We start from the raw sequence: 20538 nt of genomic DNA on the forward strand, positions 1-20538 counted from the left end.
AGACAGCAGAAACTGGGACCTCATCCTGCCCTATGTACTCTTCACCATCCGGGAGACCCCCCAGGTGTCCACAGGCTTCAGCCCGTTCAAGCTCCTCTTCGGATGATACCCTCAAGGACTGTTGGATTTGGCCCGGGAAGCCTGGGAGGAGCAGCCCTCCCCCTTTTGCTCCCTGGTGGAATATGTATAAGAAATGCAAGAATGGATCGACCGAGTGACCCCAATCATCTGAGAACATATGGAAGCCACTCAAAGAGACCAAAAAAAGGCCTACATCCAACTTGCACGGCCCAGGGAGTTCCAGCCAGGTGACCAGGTCCTCTTCCTGCTCCTGAATGCTACCTGCAAGTTCCTAGTCCACTGGCAGGGCTCGTACAGAATCCTCAAGAGGGTGGGCCCAGTCAACTACCAACTGCAACAGCTCGGTAAGCATGCAGACACCATCTCCTAAAAAAGTGGGTTAAACCCGCACCAGTCGTGTTTGTATTTGCCGCTCTCCCCACAGATCTCCACAAGTGTATCTTGGTCCACTGCAGCATGGACCTCACCCCCACGCAGCACCAGGAACTTACAGAGCTGGTGGACCAGTCTGCTAATGTCTTTGCATCCTCCCCTGGTCTGATGCATCTAGTCCACCATGACATTAAGACCCCACTGGGAGTAGTGGTAAGGCAGAGGCCCTATTGCATCCCAGAGGCTTGCCATCATGCTATTGAGGAGGAGGTCAGCCAGATGCTCCACAATGGCATCATCGAGGAGTCCCCCTGCCCCTGGTCCAGCCCCATCACTGTACTGCATCACGATGGCAGTATTTGGCTCTGTAACAACTTCCAGAAGCTGAACAAGGTATCCAACTTCGACAGCTATTTCCCCCGAGTGGATGACATGGTGGAGAGGCTGGGGAGAGCCTGGTTCATTTCCATCCTAGATCTAACCAAATGATATTGGCAGGTAGCCCTGGCTCCAGAGGCTAAACCTAAGGCCACGTTCAGCACTGCCAGTGGCCACTGGCAGTACTGGGTTCTCCCTTTTGGCCTCCACGGAGCCCCAGAAACATTCTAGCAGTTGATGGACATCGTCCTAAGAATACATAGGCCATTCGCAGCTGCCTACCTGGATGATATCATCATACACTCCTCCACCTGGTCGGACCATCTCCACCATCTAGGTGAAGTCTTGGAGAGCCTCTGAAGAGCCAGGCTGACGGCCAACTGGAGGAAATGCCATCTGGGGCTGACCAAAGCACAGTACCTGAGATACCGCATCGGCCGGGGCCTGCTCAAACCTTAAGAAAAGAATATAGAGGCAGTAAAGGAATACCTCCACCCCACATAAAAGAAACTGTTACGTGCCATTCTGGGGTGGGTGGGATACTACAGGAGGTTTGTGCCTAATGTCTCCTCTCTAGCCTTCTCCATCTCAGACCAAACAAAGAAAGGACAACTGGACTGGGTGCGGTGGACTGAGGACATGTAGCGGGCATTCCAAGCCCTCAACGAGGTCCTCACCCACTCTCCCCTCCTGCGGAAAATGGACTTTGACTGGCCCTTCACGCTCCTCACAGATGCCTCTGAGACAGGCCTGGGACCCGTCCTGTCTCAGACCTTTGACGGGGAAGATCAGACAGTCCTATTGATGAGCCAAAAGCTAAAACCTGCCGAGACAAAGTATGTGGCCATGGAGAGAGAAGTCCTGTTGATAAAATGGGCCATAGAAGAGCTGCGGTATTACCTGGCAGGTCCACACTTCACCCTCGTGACCGACCATGCTCCCTTGCAATGGATGGCCAGAGAAAAGGACACCAACACCAGAGTAACCAGGTGGTTTTTGTCATTATAGGACTTCTTTTTCCAGGTGCAGCACAGAGTGCGGGCCAACCATGGGTATGCGAATGGACCCTCGTGGCGATACACCTTATGGGCCCAGCATCCACCAGGAGTAGGCTCAGAGCTGAGGGGGGGTACTGTGATAGCGAGCATGTAGCCGATGCACACAAAACCTGATGCGCTCCTCGCACAACTGCCACTCTGGTGCTTAAGGGACAGCTCCGGTTCAGCACTGCAAGTGTTTTGGACAGCTTGGAAATATATGGCTGCAGGGCGGAGCAGCAGAAACACACACGGCTGGCGGCCAGTGAGTGGAGTGGAGGTTATTCATCATTCAGCAGACAACATATAGGATATATAAAGGTTGTGGCAGCACAGAAAGGTGAGCTATGTCTCCGCGTGTGGTAATACTGATGCCTCTGTCCGTTTACCTTGCATACGCTGATGGAGAAGATGCCAGCGCCATAGAGGACGCTCCCTGGCCCAGCTGCACCCTCGGCTGATACCTGCTGCTAGTGCTGTGCCCCCTAGTTCCCACCTTGAGCTGGCTCTGGCTAGATTGCCGCTCCCCATGTCGAGAAGACAATGCCACTCACCACCTTCACCCACAGACCTCACACCATCACCATTCCCCTTCCCTCAGATATTAAAATAAAACGCCTCTTCTTTTTGCACCTAAACTGCATCCTGAGTGTTCAGCCTGTCGCAGACACCTTGTTCAATACATACATTCACAGCTATTTGCACATAATTAAACGAGTTATTGCAGAAAAATCAAATGTGCACAATTTTCCACACAGCACATAGTAATTGGTCAGTATCAGTCCCTCCAGGATTTTGCGATCACAGAACACAAAACCAAGGAAACTCCGCAATGTACACAAGAGTTTGCAATTTTTCTAAATTACCACAGATTTTCTGCAGATTTTGGCCGAGTGTCACAATTTCCCCTTGAGTGCAGCAGTTTGCAGTATGCTCAGAAAACTGAAGCGCGTCCACATGCCTGAGCCAGATGCACGAGTGCGTAGCGAACGCATGCTTTTTTGTTTCCAATGATCGTGACTTTGTTTACTTTGGACACGTGTGTTTGTTATAATTATGCTCTGTCTCCGCCTCCGTTTAAGCATTGGTTGTTTTATGAAGGTGTGTCAATATTGTTTTCAGCTGTCCGTATTTACCCATGATTACATTTGTGATATAAACCCCCTTGTGCAGTATTGAGTTCACCTCTTTACTAAGCGGTTGTTTTTCATTTCATGTTATTTATTGTTAGGGATGCACCGAATGTTTGGCAACCGAAATTATTCGGCCGAAAATAGCAAAAAAAGTATTTTCGGTGTTCGGCCGAATAAGTGAAAAGGCAGAATAAATTTGACCGGACAATGACGAGTTTGATGACGCGACCAAATAGCCTAGCAACCAGACTGAGACGCGCGAATGCCACGACCTCGATGAGGGGGCACGCGCATGCACGAGCTACGTGCACAAGCTACGTGCTATTCGGATGTCGACGGAAGTTTACTGTGGACACGTGCGTTTGTTTTGTTTCCGTTCCGGAGTATTCTGTCAAGTCGCGAGACGTAAGGGAGTAGAGTACGGAAGCAGGTAAAGACATATTTATTTAAGGGCAGGCAGACAAATCCAAATCGTAATCCAAAAAACGTAGTCAAAACAGGGTCGGGCGACCGGCAAACAGGCATAAACGGGGCAAAGCAGGATTCAAAGTCGCGGTCACAGAAAACAGGGTCAAAACACAAAACAAGAAACATGAACTAGTACTATGGACTGGGAGCAGTAAAACCAGCGGGGACTAAATGAACTAATCTATAGTTTAAACTAACTAAATCCATCAAGGACCATAACATTAACAACGTATCTAACTATACTATATCTACTATAATACTCTGCGAGGTGTACAGGGACGCGAGCGGTATATATCCACAATATAATCAGCCATATATAACCAAATAGAACCATTTTTTGCACTCTTATCAATGCACTTTTAATGTATTTTTTTGTTGTAGGCTGCAGAGTGTTACATTCTTTCAGCAGTCAGTTATAGGCCTAACATAGGCTATTCAAGGGTGGCTCAAAGATGACCACATAAAAATATTTTTATTTTACTAATTTATTTATTTAAAGTTATATTGTGCCTTGTTGGTAGCCTATGCCTGCTGGAATGAAAAACAAATGTTCAGTGTTAAATAAATAGTTTGAAATTGTTGTTTTTGTAATTGATTTTTCTCTTTGAAAAGCAAGACAAAATAGTAAAAAGCACATTTTGACTATTTAATTTATGCAATGGTGAAAAAAATGGCAAAATAAATGGAAAAACGTGAAAAAAACATGTTCGGTATTCAGCCTTCGGCTTTCGGCCAAGTTTTTCATTATATTCGGTTTCGGCTTTGGCCAAGAATTTTCATTTCGGTGCATCCCTATTTATCGTGTTTCTCGTTTCATGTTATTTATCGTGTTTCTCGTTTCATGTTATTTACCTTGTTTCTCGTTTCATGTTAATGACCTCGTTTCTTGTTTCATGTTAATGACCTAGTTTCTCTTTTCATGTTAATGACCTTGTTTCTTGTTTCTCGTATTTATTCCAGCCTAGCCCTGTTTATGTCCGTTTGCCAACCACTTGACCCGTTGCCTGTTATTAGACCACGCCTTGATTACTGTTTGGATTTGTCTGCCTGCCTCGCTCTTTAATAAACGTCTTTATCTGCATTTGCATCCATCCTCAACTCCATTACATCCCGGAACGTAACACCGAGACACATTGTGTGACGTCATCACAATGCACCATGTGACGTTATCACAACACACATTCAGGAAAAGCCCTCTTCAGTTCACATGCATTGATCACTGTGAAAGACCATGCAAAACAATTTCGTGCAATTGCGATTTCGCCAATTCATGTAGTTTTCCACAAAAAAAAAGCACAAAAAACTTTTTTCAGAAATTCACAAATTTTGAAAAAAGTTGCAGAAAAATCAATCATTTCCAGGGGTAACACCCTGGATGGGGCAGGAGTCCATTGGACTAGGGCACCATGCATTCACACATTCACACGCTCATTTACTCCTAGGAGCAATTTATTTTAGACAATCCACCTACTGTCATGTTTTTCGTAGGTTGAAGGAAACTGGAGAACCCAGAGGAAACCCACACAGACACAAGAAAACATGGCAACAAACAGTAAACAAAGCTCAAACCCAGAACCCTGGGTTACCACCTCACCAGGTATTTATGCTCGTGTAAGTCTCTGATTAAAGTCAAAACAAAAGCACTCATCCATGATGCATGTATGCCTAATCATGCATTTTGACAACATGAGAATAATGTTCAAATAATCAACAACATTTGTTATCTTGAGATCACAAGAAAACTTGGTAAATAACTCATGGCCTTTCTGGACTTTTGTAAATTTGATCTCAGCAAACTGATCAACAGGTGGAAAAGCTACCTATTTAACCTATTGTCTTTCTCTGTTTTGAATTTAAACAACCCCACCTATTCTGATTCCAGTTATTCAAGATGGCTGCCTCCATAACATTACAGCCTTAAGCTACAAAGTGAAGTTTTCTTTACGTTTATAGATTAAGTTGAAACTTAAACCACATCAGCAGATCTCTGTGCCATTACAGAAGAACTTAATGTGGTTTGAGGCAGATATTTACAGAAAATGTGGTAGCACTTTACAATAACAGTATGTGAATAATTATGCACTAATACCTGAATTAATACTTACTTAAATATGAACTAATGTTGAGTTAAGGCATGTACTAATCACAAACTAATGAAGAACTAACCTTAACTGCGACGTGAGTCTTATGAATTCATGATCCATTTACATTGATCCTCCTTATCAAACATAGAACGATGCACTAATAATAAGGAGGATCATTGTAAACTATGAAAGTAATCCAGCACCATCCAATGATCCATTTATGATATTGCAGTGCATCGCATTTATTTATGTATCTGTTGTACCTTTTAGAACTGGCTTTACAAAAATGCTTATGCTTTTCCTTAATTGGTGTCAATTGCCATTTAATAAAATTTGCACTTTTATTACATTTAAACAGTAAAACTATTTCAGAATTCATATTGAGCAGTAACAATCTGGATGTTATACATGAAAAGGATATGATGCTTTGTGCGTGCTATATTGTGCTGTATCGTAATATACATTGTGAGGGTCAGGTGTCCATAAACTTTTGGCCATATAGTGTATCTTCAAACTTTTACTGTATCATCAAATTCATTTTTGAATCAGAAATTTGCAGCTATTTTACGTTGCAGCATTACTACAGCTTCTCACTAAATGTTTCATTAAATGTCTCATTAGTGCGTCAAGATAAATTTTGACTTTTTGTAAAAGACTAATGACCTTCAATTCGCTAATGATAATGAGGAGGTGTAATGAGCTGGGAAACAGGTGTGAGGACGCACACACTTGGAGAGAGAGACAGAGAGAGAGAGAGAGAGAGAGAGAGAGAGAGATCTTTCATATTCAGATGTATGTGATTAGCACACAGATGGCATAGGATCAGTCATCAGTCGCTATCCGATTCTGAGCATATATCAGGAGCCAAATCAAGATTTTTAAATAAATAACAACACTGCTCAGCTATAATCTTCTCCTCTGGCCATGTGAAACATCCTCCTACTACCTCCTCGCCTCCAAGTCTGTTCTCTTCTAGGTCTTCTTTTCCGTATTTACTGACAAGTTTGCTCTCTCTAATTACTTAACTCTGCCAACTTTCTCTGCCATTCGCTGTCTCCACTTTACATATTCATTCCACCTCTCACTTTCACTCAGTGTCACTCTCACTTGTTTTCTTCTTCATCGGAATGGTGTAACTTTGTTCTTGTCACGTACATTTTTCATCTTTGGGAATTAGTTGTCCATTGGTGATCTTTCTACATTCACATCTTGTTCATTAGTTTCTGCCTTTGTCCCAGCCCCTTCTCCCTCTCTCTCTCTCTCTGTCTACCGCTCTCTCTGTCTACCACTCTCTCTGTCTACCGCTCTCTCTGTCTGTGTCTTTGTCTGTCTGCCTGTCTGTCTGTCTCTCGTCTCTCTGCATCTGTCTATCTCAGTCCCCTCTCTCTCCTCTCAGTGTCTGTCTGTCTGTCTCTCTCCTCTCTGTGTCTGTCTGTCTCAGTCTCCCCCTCTATCTCCTCTCAGTGTCTGTCTGACTGTCTCTCTCTCTCTTTCTCTCTCCTCTCTGTGTCTGTCTGTCTGTCTCAGTCTCCCCCTCACTCTCCTCTCTGTGTTTGTCTGTCTCAGTCCCCCTCTCTCTCCCTTCTGTGTCTGTCTCTCTCTCTCTCTCTCTCTCTCTCTCTCTCTCTCCGTGTCTGTCTCTCTCTCTCCTCTCTGTGTCTGTCTCTCGCTCTCTCCTCTCTGTGTCTGTCAGTCTCAGTCCCCCTCTCTCTCCCTTCTGTGTCTGTCTGTCTCTCTCTCTCTCCTCTCTGTGTCTGTCTCTCTCTCTCCTCTCTGTGTCTGTCTCTCGCTCTCTCCTCTCTGTGTCGGTCTGTCTGTCTGTCTCCCTTTCTCTCTGCTCTGTGCCTGTCTGTCTCAGTCCCCCCCTCCTCTCTCTCTCTCTCTCTCTCTCTCTCTCTCTCTCTCTCTCTTGTCTCTTGTGGAATTCCCATCCACCTGTTTTTGGAGTTTTGCAGTAGCAGCATTAGCAGATAAGATGACCCAAGCAGAAATGTTGCCATTACAATTCTAAACATTGCAAAAAAAAAAAGAGTCTGTTGTTTACTCTTGGGTAAGAGGGACATAGCGAGTAATGAAAATTAATTTAGATCAAATTAACATTCATCTTTCATTACAAATTACAGGCTAACTATAACTGCTTGGCTGATAATCTCTTCATCATGTCATTCTGTGAACTCCATTTCAGGCTATTTTCATAAATTGATGGAGAATTTATATGTGCTTTTTTAAGAAATCCACTTAAAGATTGCACATATACTCAGCAAAAAAAGAAACGTTCTCTCACATTCAACTGCTTTTATTTCCAGCAAATTTCTTGTGTAAATATTTGCATTAACATAAAAACATTCAACAAATGAAACATAAACTGAACAAGTTTCACAGACATTTGACGAACAGAAATGGAATAATGAGTCCCTGAACAAAAGGGGGGTCAATATTAAAAGTCAGTATCTGGTGTCTTCACCAGCTTCTTTAAGTACTACAGTGCATCTCATCCTCATGGACTGCACCAGATTAGTCAGTTCTTGCTGTGAGATGTTACTCCACTCTTCCACCAAGGCATCTGCAAGTTCTCAATCATGTCTGGGGGGACACATGGTTACATGTAATTTTCCACTGCGAGGACGATCAGCGGTCCTTCCTGTCTCCCTGTAGCACTGTCTTAGGCGTCTTACATTACAGACATTGCAGTTTATTGCTCTGGCCACATCTGCAGTCCCCATGCCTCCCTGCAGCAGGTCTATGGCATGTTCACGCAGGTGAGCAGGAACACTAGACATCTTTCTTCTGGTGTTTTTCAGAGTCAGTAGAAAGGTCTTTTTAGTGTCCTAATTTACTGTAACTGCGACCTTAATTACCTACCACCTGTAAACTGTTCGTGTCTTAAGGACTGTTCCACAGGTGCATGTGCAATAATTCTTTATGGTTCACTAAACAAGCATGAATAACATCGTTTAAACCCTTTCCAATAAAGATCTGTAAAGCTTATTTAGATTTTACAAAATTATCTTTAAAATACAGTCTACTGTAAAAGGGACATTTCTTTTTTTTTTGCTGAGTATATATGGAGAAAAAAGTCCTATTTGTGACTCTCAGTCTGAGAAAATAGCCATTCCTCTGGGTTTTTTCATTCATTTTGCCCTTTGATCCCTCTGTGGTCTTTGATGTTTTTGTCATTCTGTCCAGCTGCACTGTAATTTAAAGTCTTTGAGCAAGGTCATAAGGTTTTCCTCTTATCAGCAGTCTTTATCATTTTATTAGAGGTACCGAAAAGATGAAATTATGATACATATCACCCTTCCTCTTACTCTCATATTACTATGTCTCTGTTCTTCATGCTTCGAGAAACAATCCCAGGATTTGCTCTTTATGTTTTTATGTTTCTTGCACTAGCCCTTTATCATGATCATCCTAGTCTGCCACTGATTGTTACATCACTTTCGTCAGGCAGTCTACAATACGCCAGCATCGATACAAGCAGAGTTGTTAGAATCAAAAAGGAAAGCAGTTAAAAACTAATACTGGTGTCGAAAATGCATACTCCCCGGTTCACGTTAGAGCGCGTTGGAGAGAGAGCTCCAATTTCATTTAGAGCTGGAAGGTATTAGACAACCCTGAAAATTGTTTCACGAGTGTTCATTTTTCCTAAGGAGAGAATGACACATTATACTCTATACTAAGGTTATTACATTATACTATGAATGCCACATTGTACTTTTTCTTAGACAATGTTACATTTTGTGATGTGTAACTTCCATGAAACAAGTAAGCACTTACTCTAGAGCATCTATAAATAGTTACTCTCTCACCAACCTCTATTTTTTCTCTCTAGTGAAGTAAAATTTTTTGTCATGTTACTGAGGAAATGGAAAGAGCAAACTCCTCTGTCATGAAGACTTTCCCATGTAAGAAAACTTAACGTTAACTGAGTTGAATCATATCGGATCGAATCCTGTCGGTGCTGAATCAAATAGAATTGGACCATTAGTAAATTGAAGTATAATGAATCTTTGGTAACACTTTACAATAACAGTACATGAATAATCATGCATTAATTCCTGAATTAATTCTTAATTAAATAATGATGAGTTCCGGCATGCACTAATCACAAACTAATGAAGAGCTTACCTTAAGTACGACGTGAGTCAAGTGTGAATAACGACCACCTTAAGTACCTGTTAGTACATGTTTGTTAATTAATGTATTAATTACGTTACAAACACAACTGCATACAGCAAATGATGTAAACAATTTTAACTTACGCATGTTTAATTCATATTCTTTCTTATAGAGCATGTTTGATTTAGATTACCCCTATGTGTTAATTAACACATTAACTGACAAACATGTACTAACAGGTACTTAAGGTGGTCTTTATTCATAAAGGTGGTCTTCACGCATGAATTCATAAGATTCACATCGTAGTTAAGGTTTGTTCTTCATTAGTTTGTGACCAGTACATGCCTTAACTCATCATTAGTTCATATTTAAGTAAGTATTAATTCAGGTATTAGCACATGATTATTCACACACAGTTATTGTAACGTTTTACCACATTTTCTGTAAATATTGGCCTCAAGCCACATTCAGTTCTTCAGTAATGGCACAGAGATCTGCTGATGTGGTTTAAGATTCAACTTAATCTGTAAACGTAAAGAAAACGTCACTGTGTAGCTTAACGCTGTAACGTTATGGAGGCAGCCATCTTGAATAACTGGAATCAGAATAGGTGGGGTTGTTTAAATTCAAAACAGAGACAGACAACACGTGAGGTAAGGTCCACTCTTCGTTTGTTCGTGATTAGTACATGCCTTAACTCATCATTAGTTCAAGTATTAATTCAGATATTAGTGAATGAATCTTTACTTGTTTATACTGTATGGTTTGTGTGTAGTACCATACACTAGTTAACAGGGAGATTCACACTCCTAATATTTCTCTTAACGGTATTATGTGTATTAAGGTTTTTAATCACCCAGTTCAATGAATTGTCGAGAAATTGCTATTTCATTTAGTGACATGTTTGACTTTCAAAGTACTTTAGAAAATGAGATGAGAAATGGGTTTTATTCATCTTCTCACATGTTAGAATGTACACAGTGTTCTTATTCTAAGTGCTAATTCACTTTGATCCCAATGTGAAAACACTGAAGAGCGATGATGAATGCATTAAATATGCAGGCAATAATTGGTTTATGTAAGCCTGATATGTATTCAAGCTCTGAAATGTGCTGGAAACAGATGGATTTAATGATAGTGAAAGAGGGTGAGATAGAGATAGAGAGAGAGAGAGAGAGAGAGAGAGAGAGAGAGAGGAGAGAGAGTGGGGGAAGGGGTAATAGAGAAATAGAAAAAATGGGATAGAGAAGGTTGAAGTACTTCTCTGAGATAACAGGAGATCCCTCGCAGTGCCGCACCCATTGCTGTTGGTGAGGGAAGCTGAAAGAATGATAGAAAGAGTTTGTGGTTGGAAACACTCCTTGAAATGTTTATCACACTTTTTCCAGGAGTAATTTCAAAGTGCGTGTTTGTGTATGGGACCGTGTGTGTGTGTATGTGTGTGCTTACAGGGGGTGGATGCTCTAGGCAGGTGTAGAAGCGCTTTGTCTGGTCTGGTTTCACACGCCTCAGAGCCACCCGCGACTCACCAATAAATTCATTATGAGTCAGCTTGTCCTCATCACACACTGATAACCTGAGCAAGATTATAGGAGAGACAAAGGACCATAGAAAGTGAGGGGGAAGAGAGATAGTGTGTGTATGAGTCTCAAAGAAAGAAGAGGTGGGCAGAGCGTATTTTTATGTAAAAGAAGTTGCTAAATGGTAGAAAAGTGAGAGATTAGCAGAACACAGAGCGCCAAAAATAAGCTCTGATGGAATTGCTCCTGACAGAAATGTATATTTATGACTGGGATTAGAATGATATTCGCAGCGTTGACAGCTTTTTTATTTAAAAACCCTGCACCCCTGCACATGAACCACACATTCAAATGACTGTGCACATGAGTGGAGCTCAGACTCAGGCTCAGAGATAAACAGCTAAACGAGTTTGCTTTGTGCTCTCTTCTACCTTTCGCGTCACCCTTTTTTAAAAAGGAAACCGGAAAAAGGAAAAGGCCAAGATATATATATATATATATATATATATATATATATATATATATATATATATATATATATAAACATTCCCAGCAATCGGTCGCAGATGTGAGATTTGGGTATATGGGTGATTTTCACAGAGTAAACCTGGGTCTGTAGTAAAGTAGAGCATATTGTAATTTTAAATAACAGGTTTTCAGTTATTGGCTAACTTCTGGGAGAGGTTATAGAACCATCCTACTGACTCTTTCACTTTCAGTGAGATGAAGCATGAACAAACCTTTTGGCCTTAAAAAAAATCAGGGAAAATATTACAGGTTTCTGTTGTTTGACAGGTGACCTGTGATTGGTTCTAAATGTGTTTGGTTGTTTTCTAATGCGATCATACAGGAGTCTGGTAGTTTCAATTGGTAACATAGTGGGGTTTTTTTTGTTGTTGTTTTTTTTTTTACTTCTTCTGTAATATTTGCATCTGTAAAGATAATGCTTCACGGAAACAGAAAAAATCATCCAGTGAGCAGCAGTTCTGCAAGTGGAAACATTGTGTTGATGACATAGGTCAGAGGAGAATGGCCAGACTGGTTCAAGTTGACAGGAAATCTACAGTGATTCAAATAATCTCTCTTTACAACTGTGGTGCGCAGAAAAGCATGTCAGAATGGCCAAAACAGCCATCACAATACAAGAATTTAATAATACTGGATCTACAAATGAATATGAGTAGACTCTTGAAAATCATTATAACAATTAAATCCACACCATGGAAACCAATCCCCTTTGGAAATTTTTTGAGAGGCCTTTTAAAGGAAAGAATAATGCCAGTGTTGCTTATTAGTGCAAGAAAGATTTACAACCCTGAGCGATCTCGTTTATTAGTTCTTAAATTAATTCCAGCAAGTAGCTTATCCTGCTGGGTTATGTGTTATATCTGTGAGAGGCAGGGCTGTCTAAAAGAGTGGGTGAAAGGGGCGGACACGCTGACTATGCATCAGCTTAAATTATAGCAAGAGATGTGTGAGATTGCATGTGAAATTGACGTTGAGATAAAATTCCACAATCAGGCAAAAAAAAAAAAAATGCAAAAGAGCTTGTGAGACGTCTTAATGAAATGTTTTTTTAAACATGGATCATTTTTGTATCATTGTCATTGTAGATCAAGCACTAATGTTACTCAGAGTGCACTTTGCCAGAGGGCATAGAAAACAACAATGCAACTGCTTCTTTCTCTTAAGCCGGGCAGAGACTATGATGAGTGGCGAGTTAGGAGTGTATATCGTAAATGAAGGGGGGAATATTTTTGCCGGTGGCACAAAGTGGCAGCTAGAAAGAAAAACTTGGAAGAATGTATGTGAGAAATTGTGTTATTGATAATAGAGAATGGGTTTTTGTTAGAAAGCAACAACATATAATAATCACCTGCTGCTATGCTCTATATAAGGTATTATTTTATTTATACCTTTTTTTTATCAATTGTAATAGACCTACTCCTACTAATAAAACTACATACTATTATAGGCACTGGAAATATTGGGAGAAACATTTGTCCTGTCTAGGGTATTCAGTCCTAGTCATGTCACATGGAATAGTCACCTATTCCTTTACATGCTCAGACCTGCATATTTGTGATCTTTTATATTAAGCCCCCCATTATCCCCCCAATTTGGTCACTGGATATTCCCACCCACCAGCCAGCTCTCCCCTATCATAGCTACTGACAGCTATCAACTGGAGAAGGTGAAGGCTATTACGTGCTACCTCACATGTGACACATAAACCCAGATAGTTCTTTTTGAACTGCTGCTAATGCTGCTTCGCCGGGCAATGTGTCACACTCAGAAGAAAATAGGTATCTGCCTTCTTACACATACATGAGCTGACAGATTCTCATGATTGGTTAGTGTCACTGTAATTGATAGAGGAGAGAGAGAGTATACCATACCTCCCACCCAGAGAGCATGGCCATCCACAATCCTTAAGTGTTGCTCCATTCAGGAGCCTGAGTCTGTTACTTTTTACAATTACAGCAAAACAATTTCAACTAGCAAGAACAAGCTTTCAGTATGAGAAGAGAATTTAAGCCTGCATTTTAAATGAGTATCCATACTTACTTTGTGGCCCTGCCAAGCAATAGGCTATTCACATCTGTATTTATGCCTCTAAATCTGAGGATCAGAAGATTCAGCACAGCAGGCAATGCCAGCTCAGTAATAGAGCATACTTACTGCCTCACTCTTTTGGACTGTGCAGGACTCTTTATATATATAAAAACCATCCTCACATCATCTGTACAGTGTATTTGCTACGCTATTACAGATGTGTGTATTTGTATCCCTTGTATTCCTTTGTGTTTCCTTTGTATTTATTTGATAGTTTAAATACGTTTAAACGCACTATGGTCTGCACTTATATAATGCTTTTTTAACTTTAGCAGTTCCAAAGCGCTTTACATTCACCCATTCACACACTCATATCGGGAGCACTTGGGATTCAGTGTCTTGCCCAAGGACACTTTGGCATGTGGAGTCATGTGGAGTCACGTGGGCCGGGAATCGAACTACCAACCCTACGATTAGTGGACAACCTGCTCTACCACCTGAGCCACAGCCACCCATATGTACGTTAAGGATGAGAATTTGTTTGTCTTTTTGAGTGATGTATGCACTGTCACAAACAGACAACTTCAGAAAAACAGTTCCTTCTGAGATTTAAGTGGCAGACATGCACACAAACACAGACATCTACCCAAAACACTGAGAAGTGCACAGTATTCTCCGAGAAAAGGCTGAAATATTGCTGCCACAGAGATGTACCCAGGGAAGGTTGTGTGGGCGACTGGCATACATGTATTCATGGCAGAAAAGACCAAAAAGGATTTTTAGAATTGACTTCTATAGGCTGCTCAATTCACAAACCCCCACACACCTACATTCCCCTCACACACACACACACACACACACACACACACACACTACCTCAGGGTCTTTCTGTGCATGTCTTCTTCCGTGATTCCAATGTATGTTAGAGTCTCATTCCAGACTGGATTTAAGGAATTCCGTACAGTTTTGGTTTTCAACTTATTAGCCTGATGAGAGACAGTGAAGGGGCTAATTTAGTAATTCAAATACAATGACTTAAAATACAATCGAGCACAAAAGACATTTGAATGGATAAAAAGAACATTGTAGCACTTTACAATAACTGTACATGAATAATCAGGCACTAATACCTGAATTAAGTAAATATGAACTATTGATGAGTTAAGGCATGTACTTAATCACAAACTAATGAAAAGTTAACCTTTACTTGATGTGAGTCTTATGAATTCGTGCTTGAATAACGACCACCTTAAGTACATTAACACAACCCCTGGCAAAAATTATTTAATTACCACATTTCGAGAACGTTCCACCAGGTTTTTGTACGTCGTAGCAAATAAACAAATCAAAGATATGACACAAAACAATTTTTGTTTAATAGGCTGAACATTCTGGCTTCATGAAACATACCTCAAACAAGTTCAATGAAATTTGTTTAATTAATGCCATTTTTTTCCCCAGATCAAGTAGAGGAAAACACTAGGGAATCACTTTGTAATTTGCATTTCCAAAACAAATACCAGAACAAGTCTAAAAATGCAAATTAGGCTGCAGTTAAAAAAGAGTGCTTACAGACCTTAACCTTGAAAGGAAACATGGCCCCAACAAGAGAATTGTCTGGTGAAACAATGGAAAGGATTATACAACTCCTTCCAGAAGAAAATCTGATACGGAGTGTGGCAAAAGATTTTGGTTGTTTCCAGTCAGCTGTGTGTAATATTTGGTGCAAGTATAAACAAAATGGGAAGGTTATAAAAGGAAAACAAGGTTACAGTGGGCTAAAGAGAAGCAACCGTGGAGTGTGGATGATTGGATGAAAGTGATATTCATTGATGAATCATGAATCTGCATTCGTGCCAAGGAGATGATGCTGGAACTTTTGTTTGGTGTCGTTCTAATGAAACATAAAGATGACTGCCTGAAGAAAACAATCAAATTTCCCCACTTATTTATGATATGAGGTTGCATGTCAGGTAACGGACCATTGGAGACCTCAACAGTCAATGCACAGGTGTATGTTTAAATTCTGTACACTTTTCTCATTGCATTGATAGAAAATAGGTTTGGTGGTGATGAAGTCATTTTTCAGGATGATAATTCACCTTGCCACAGAGCAAAGAGCATTAAAGCTTTTCTTCAGAAAGGAGAATCAACTCAGTGACCTGGCCAGCAAACAGTCTGGATCTCAGTCTGATTTTAAAATTTAATTTAAAAAATTTTTAAAAATTGGTCCATGACAAGGCTACCTTCCTACAAAGTTGATCTGTCAACCGCTATTCGAGAGAGTTGGAACAAGCTTGATGGAGAATATTGTTTTTCATTAGTGAAGTCCATGCCTCAGAGAATTCAGGCCACCATAAAAGCCTGAGGAGGAGTAAGTACTAATTATGATTTTTTTTTGTTTATGATTCCATAATTTGTTCCTCACCATTGATTCCATCATTTCTTTCCTCTACTTGAAAAATATGCCATTAATTAAAATAATTTAATGAAATTAGTTTGAGGCATGTTTCACCTAGCCAGAATACTCAGCTATTAAACAAAAATAGTTTTGTGTCATATCTGTGGTTTATTTATTTGCTACAAAGTAAAAAAAAAAAGTAAGATGATCATCCTCTAAGTGTGGTGATTCCATAATTTTTGCCAGAGGTAGTACATGTTTGTTAGTTAATGTATTAATTGTAGGGTGAAACTAAATCAAACATGCTCTATAAGAATGAATATGAATTAAACATGCATAATTTCAAATTGTTTATGTAATTTGCCATATGCAGCTGTGTACACGAACGTCTTTGGATGACGCTGGATTACTTTCATAATTTACAATGATCCTATGGTTGAGATTAAATTTTTGCTTTATATTATTAGTGTGTCTTCCTGCGTTCTATAAGGAGGAACAATGTATATGTGTAAATATACGTCGTACTTAAGGTTAGCTCTTCATTAGTTTGTGATTAGTACATGCCTTAACTCAACATTAGTTCATATTTAAGTAAGTATTAATTCAGGTCTTAGTGCATGATTATTCATGTACTATTTTTAAAGTGTTACCAAGAAAATTAACCTTAATTTGACATGTTCTATATAAAAAAAAAAATAAAGTTCCAAAATGTTCTAAATTGTATGTGGCTGTAGTCTGCAACAGGTCAACAATCCAAAAATTCCAAGATAATAATAAATAAAATTTAAAAAACAGAAACATTCAGACAAAATGGTGGCCATACAAGATATTACCAAATATTTTATTGAAAACCCAAAAAGCATTAATAATTTTAATAATAACATTCACTATTGGAAAGAGTGTCTGTATTTCTGCCTACTTAGTTTTGTGTAAAGGGTACACAAAGTTTTGTACTTAATTGTTTGGCATGTATGGAGAAAATATACATAAGGAAGTTATGAATAATGCATGTGATGATTCAGTGCCTGTACTGTGCTTTAAATTGACCCACCTTACTCGCTCCAGGCAGGAGATGAATCTTAACATATGGATCTGCCAGGCCGTTGAAATCCATAGGCTTCAAACCCTAGTGGAAGTGATACTGAGAATTATAGATTCTCACAGGCATGTTTTGGTAAAAGTGACTAAAAACAGTTATGAACGTTTTTAATAAAAAACAAACACATGCAATTGTATCTAAGTATGTAGTGTATCAAAAATAGATGAACAATAAAAATCTTACAAGCTCATTACTTCCGTAGGACATCTCTTATAATGTACAGTAGCTTAATCTTTTAAAAAATAAACAGCGGAAAAAAGTGCAAACCTTCGCTCTGAGGATGGTGCAGTGAAGCGAGCTGGTTGCTCTCTCATACCGCAGTTCGAATTCTAATGTCCCGAGAGCCGCTATACATAATGGGAAAATGATCATATTAGCATACACACGGATGGATTAAACTATTCACAGTGCAATTTGTCAAGCTACAACAATCACCTTAAAGCACCTCTGGACTAAAACATCCATTCTTATTATAATATATACCAAGGCCATAACAGGCAAAGGTATCACTTCTGTTTCCAAACATAACCCAATTTAAATGTTTACTACATGTGGGAGTATATTGCTTATAGCTGTTATGTAATTAAGAAACACTGGGGATCATATCAATATACATATAGTGAAAACGGAATGCATACAATATTCATGCAACTAAAGTGCCAATTAAAATGCTCCATTACACACTGTATTTATGTAATACGATTATGCTGGACCTTGCTGAATGTGTGTAACAAATGTGTGGGAAATACTCAGTACAACCCAGTAGCATCACACCTGCGCCTACATAAAATGCAGTTATGTATGTATCTGGTTTCTATGATTATGACTCATAGACCGCAACCTCCCATGAAACATAACAGAATGCAGTAATGCTCCTGCAACATTAACGATTTTTCAGCCACACTGGATTGACTTTTTACATACTTTTTTAAAGGATGTGAGGCCTGAAACCTGGTGGTTTTGCCCTAGGCATCTCAGCATATTTTAGAGGACATATTCTACTAAACCATCCCACTGTGGTCATTCTTTGACCTCATTGCATTACAGCATTTCATACTTTCTTCTCACGAACAATCCTCTTACAATAAGATTGTACATATACAATTTTTGTACATATACCACTTTAAGCTCTGCTTAATGTGATAGCATCATTTCCATGTACAGAGCTTAAGTGTACAAGATAATTAGAAATAGAAGTAATGGATGGCATGAGAGCTTACTACAGTCATCACTGTCAGAGCTGTTAATGTCGACTGATGTGTCCACACTACTGGACAATGATAATGTTCCACCACCTCCCCTGGCCCCGGCCTGCAGTGGGGAGAGGAGTGTGCTGCTCCCCACTCCAGAAGCCCCGAGACCAGGGCTAAGGGCCACTGAAGAGGCAGTAGGGTGTGGGGAGATAGGCTCGCCGGTTGGTGAAAGACGGGGGAAGTACGCGGAGATCTGTCTGATTGGTCGGATCGGGCCCGGGCAGACGTCTATGGCCATGTGTTCCTGGATGGAGATGGTGAGTTTCTTTCCTTTACGCACCGTCATAGAGCTGATTGGATAAGACAGACAGAAAATAATGATAGATAAGGCTGCATTTACTTCTCATATTCAATTTTAATTCATTTAATCCTAATACTAATAGTACTATTACTACTACTACTGCTACCACTACTACTACTACTACTACTGCTGCTGCTACCACTACTACTACTACTGCTGCTGCTGTTAATATTACTGCTACTACTACTATTACTACTACTACTACTGCTGCTGCTACCACTACTACTACTACTGCTGCTGCTGTTAATATTACTGCTACTACTACTATTACTACTACTACTACTGCTGCTGCTGCTGCTGCTGTTAATATTACTACTACTACTGCTACTACTACTACTGCTAGTGTTACTACTACTACTACTGTTGCTGCTTTTAATACCTTATTAATAATACCATAAAACACTTTCAGAGTGGTTATGCAAATAAAATGTTTATGTTCTACTCAAATAGCTAGGTTTCTACAGTGATGTTAAACACGTCATGCTTAGTATATGCCCAGCATAACTATTTCGTTAATATTCTACCTAGTTAAGCATTGCTAACTTTATCTTCCTGGCCATCTTTAGTTAACTAACAATCAAAGTTATCTCCTTAATAGGAATTTAGCTATTTCCATAGAATATAACATACTTAAAGGTTTTATATTATTTTACATTTCTTTCTTTTTTATTTCATTTAACCATATTCTCTTCACTTAAAAGTTATTGGGAGTAAGCATGGCAGACGACTGTGGCAGGCTTAATGCTGAATTGGACCACTCTGTCTACTTTTCTCTGGAAATCCCAGATGTTTTTCCTTCCTCTCAATTTATATATATTTATATTATATTTATATCTCATGGATATCAAACAATTGCAACACACATTTATCCAAAAACTATATCTTTGTTAATTATAGGTGTGCAACAATTATTGGCATCCTTTTAGCCCATACTTTGTGCTACCTCCCTTCGCCAAGATAACAGCTCTGAGTCTACTCCTATAATGGATGAGGTTGATGAGGTTGGAGAATACATGGCAATGGGATCTGAGACCATTCCTCCATACAGAATCTCTCTTCAGTTCACCCCACAGGTTTTCTATAGGTTTCAAGTCAGGGGACTGGGATGGCCATGGCAGGACCTTGATTTTGTGGTCAGTAAACCATTTTTGTGTTGATTTTGATGTATGTTTTGGATCACTATCCTGCTGGAAGATCCAACCACGGCCCATTTTAAGCTTTCTGGCACAGGCAGTCAGGTTTTCATTTAATATCTGTTGATATTTGATAGAGTCCATGATGCCATGTGTCCTAACAAAATGTCCAGGTCCTCTGGCAGAAAAACAGGCCCAAAACATTAAAGAGCCACCACCATATTTAACCATGGGCATGAGGTACTTTTCCATATGGCTACCTCTCTGTGTGCACCAAAACCATCTCTGGTGTTTATTCCCAAAAAGCTCTATTTTGGTTTCATCTGACCATCGAACCCGATCCCATTTGAGGTTCCAGTAGTGTCTGGCAAACTGAAGATGCTTGGGTTTGCTTTTGGAAGAGAGTAGAGGCTTTTTTCTTGAAACCCTTTCAAACAACTTGTGGTGATGTAGGTGACTTCGGATTGTAGTTTTGGAGACTTTCTGACTATCTTCTGCAATTCTCCAGCTGTGATCCTTGGAGATTTTTTGGCCACTCGAACCATCCTCTTAACAGTGCGTTGATACAATATAGACACACGTCCAATTCCAGGCTGATTCATA

At 40.0% G+C, this 20538-nt stretch overlaps 1 protein-coding gene across 1 annotated transcript in view; it reads right to left on the bottom strand.

Moving 5' to 3' along the window:
- doc2a (double C2-like domains, alpha) overlaps window positions 1-20538 on the bottom strand; it is a 39387-nt gene that overhangs the window by 9918 nt on the left and 8931 nt on the right. Inside the window, exons 2-7 of the mRNA XM_053613751.1 lie at window positions 18469-18791; window positions 17516-17595; window positions 17201-17275; window positions 14625-14734; window positions 11122-11248; window positions 10933-10992 (exon numbers count right to left, since the gene is read on the bottom strand). Of these exons, the coding sequence (XP_053469726.1) occupies window positions 10933-10992; window positions 11122-11248; window positions 14625-14734; window positions 17201-17275; window positions 17516-17595; window positions 18469-18791 (775 nt within the window). The remainder of the gene's footprint in view (window positions 1-10932; window positions 10993-11121; window positions 11249-14624; window positions 14735-17200; window positions 17276-17515; window positions 17596-18468; window positions 18792-20538) is intronic.

The sequence above is a fragment of the Ictalurus furcatus genome, chromosome 2, assembly GCF_023375685.1.
Source record: "Ictalurus furcatus strain D&B chromosome 2, Billie_1.0, whole genome shotgun sequence".
In the NCBI taxonomy this organism is placed as follows: Eukaryota; Metazoa; Chordata; class Actinopteri; order Siluriformes; family Ictaluridae; genus Ictalurus; species Ictalurus furcatus.